The sequence below is a fragment of the Quercus lobata genome, chromosome 12 (assembly GCF_001633185.2).
Source record: "Quercus lobata isolate SW786 chromosome 12, ValleyOak3.0 Primary Assembly, whole genome shotgun sequence".
Taxonomy (NCBI): Eukaryota; Viridiplantae; Streptophyta; class Magnoliopsida; order Fagales; family Fagaceae; genus Quercus; species Quercus lobata.
In genome coordinates this window covers 28,935,224-28,936,400 of record NC_044915.1, presented here as the reverse complement: position 1 = coordinate 28,936,400, position 1,177 = coordinate 28,935,224, and the positions used below count along the sequence as shown (strand labels likewise).

The window sequence follows — 1,177 nt, the reverse complement described above, 5'->3', positions numbered from 1 at the left end:
TATTGTCTTGGTATATATATAGCCGCCGCCTGCTCCTGAATTTCCCACCAAGCTACTCTCTCTTCCATCTACCCCTGCTCTGCGCAGGGTTAGAGCAACTAACAATTCCTTCACAACAAACAGAATCCCATTTCTCTGCACCCTTTTCCTAATGGAACAAAAAGCATCAAACTTCATCATCAACATAGACCCTAACCCTGAAAACAACATCAAGACCAAGCAGGTTTCTGTCTATGAGAAAAAGAAGCGTGGTCCAATGCACCTTGTTAAAGTAGCATTGTTTATGATCCGAAGCCGCAAGTCCAATAAACTGAAACCCCTTCCTGTGGATGTGGCGCCGTCTAAGGACTCGTGGAAGGGTCTCGTGGCGTCTATGCGTCCCTTGCACCTTCAAAGCGATCAATCATCTCCACCACCCTCCATTGTTGAAGCCCTTAAACCTATTGTCACGTCGCCAATGGTCGAATACTTTGAGGATTTACATTCACCCACGTATCAATCTGGGGCAAGCTCTTCTTCGAGTTCTGAAGATGGTATGAGCCGCTATGCCTCCGCGGTTAACCTCCAGGAGCTAAACAAGGATAATGATGAGGATGATGAAGATGAAGATGGTGGAGACGAGATGATTGATGCAAAGGCTGAGGAGTTCATTGCTCAGTTCTATCAACAAATGAAGCTGCAACAAATGGACTTGGTTGATGATGGTCATTAACAAGAGAGGATTCAGAGGTCAATAGATTGAAGGGTGGACAGAAAGGGAACGTTTGGTTTGGGGTTTGAATGTTTTAGAATTTTACTACTTTGCATGCATGCATCATTTTTATTCCCCTAGTTTTTGTTTTTTTTTTTGTTTGTTTTGGTCTTGGTAAAAGTTTATGGGCCAAGGGATTAAGATTGTTGGAATCAATGGGTGAATAGTATAGAAGAAGATACAGAAATTTACAAGGACTATGATTTAAAGAAGGGTTGGTGTTATTTGGGAAATAGAGAAAATATATGTGTTAATGATTATTAAGTCAATTCTTAGAAATGTCTTTCTGTACTTTTTAGGTGTTAATTTCGTCGAAGAGAGCTAAGGTATCATTTGTTTTTGTGTTCTTTCTCTAGTATGTTTTTCAATTGTAAATGTATCAGAAAAATGGGGGGATGATGCTTCTAATTTTTCTTGTATACTTTA

General features: G+C 40.2%; 1 protein-coding gene across 1 annotated transcript; it reads left to right on the top strand.

Moving 5' to 3' along the window:
* LOC115970869 lies at nucleotides 1–1,177 on the top strand. The gene has a single exon (XM_031090488.1). The coding sequence runs from the start codon at nucleotides 152–154 to the stop codon at nucleotides 710–712; it is 561 nt and encodes a 186-aa protein (XP_030946348.1). The 5' UTR covers nucleotides 1–151; the 3' UTR covers nucleotides 713–1,177.

Bases quoted from the DNA above. Each gene is read 5' to 3' on its own strand.
- LOC115970869 (XM_031090488.1), top strand. From the start codon at position 152: ATGGAACAAAAAGCATCAAACTTCATCATCAACATAGACCCTAACCCT.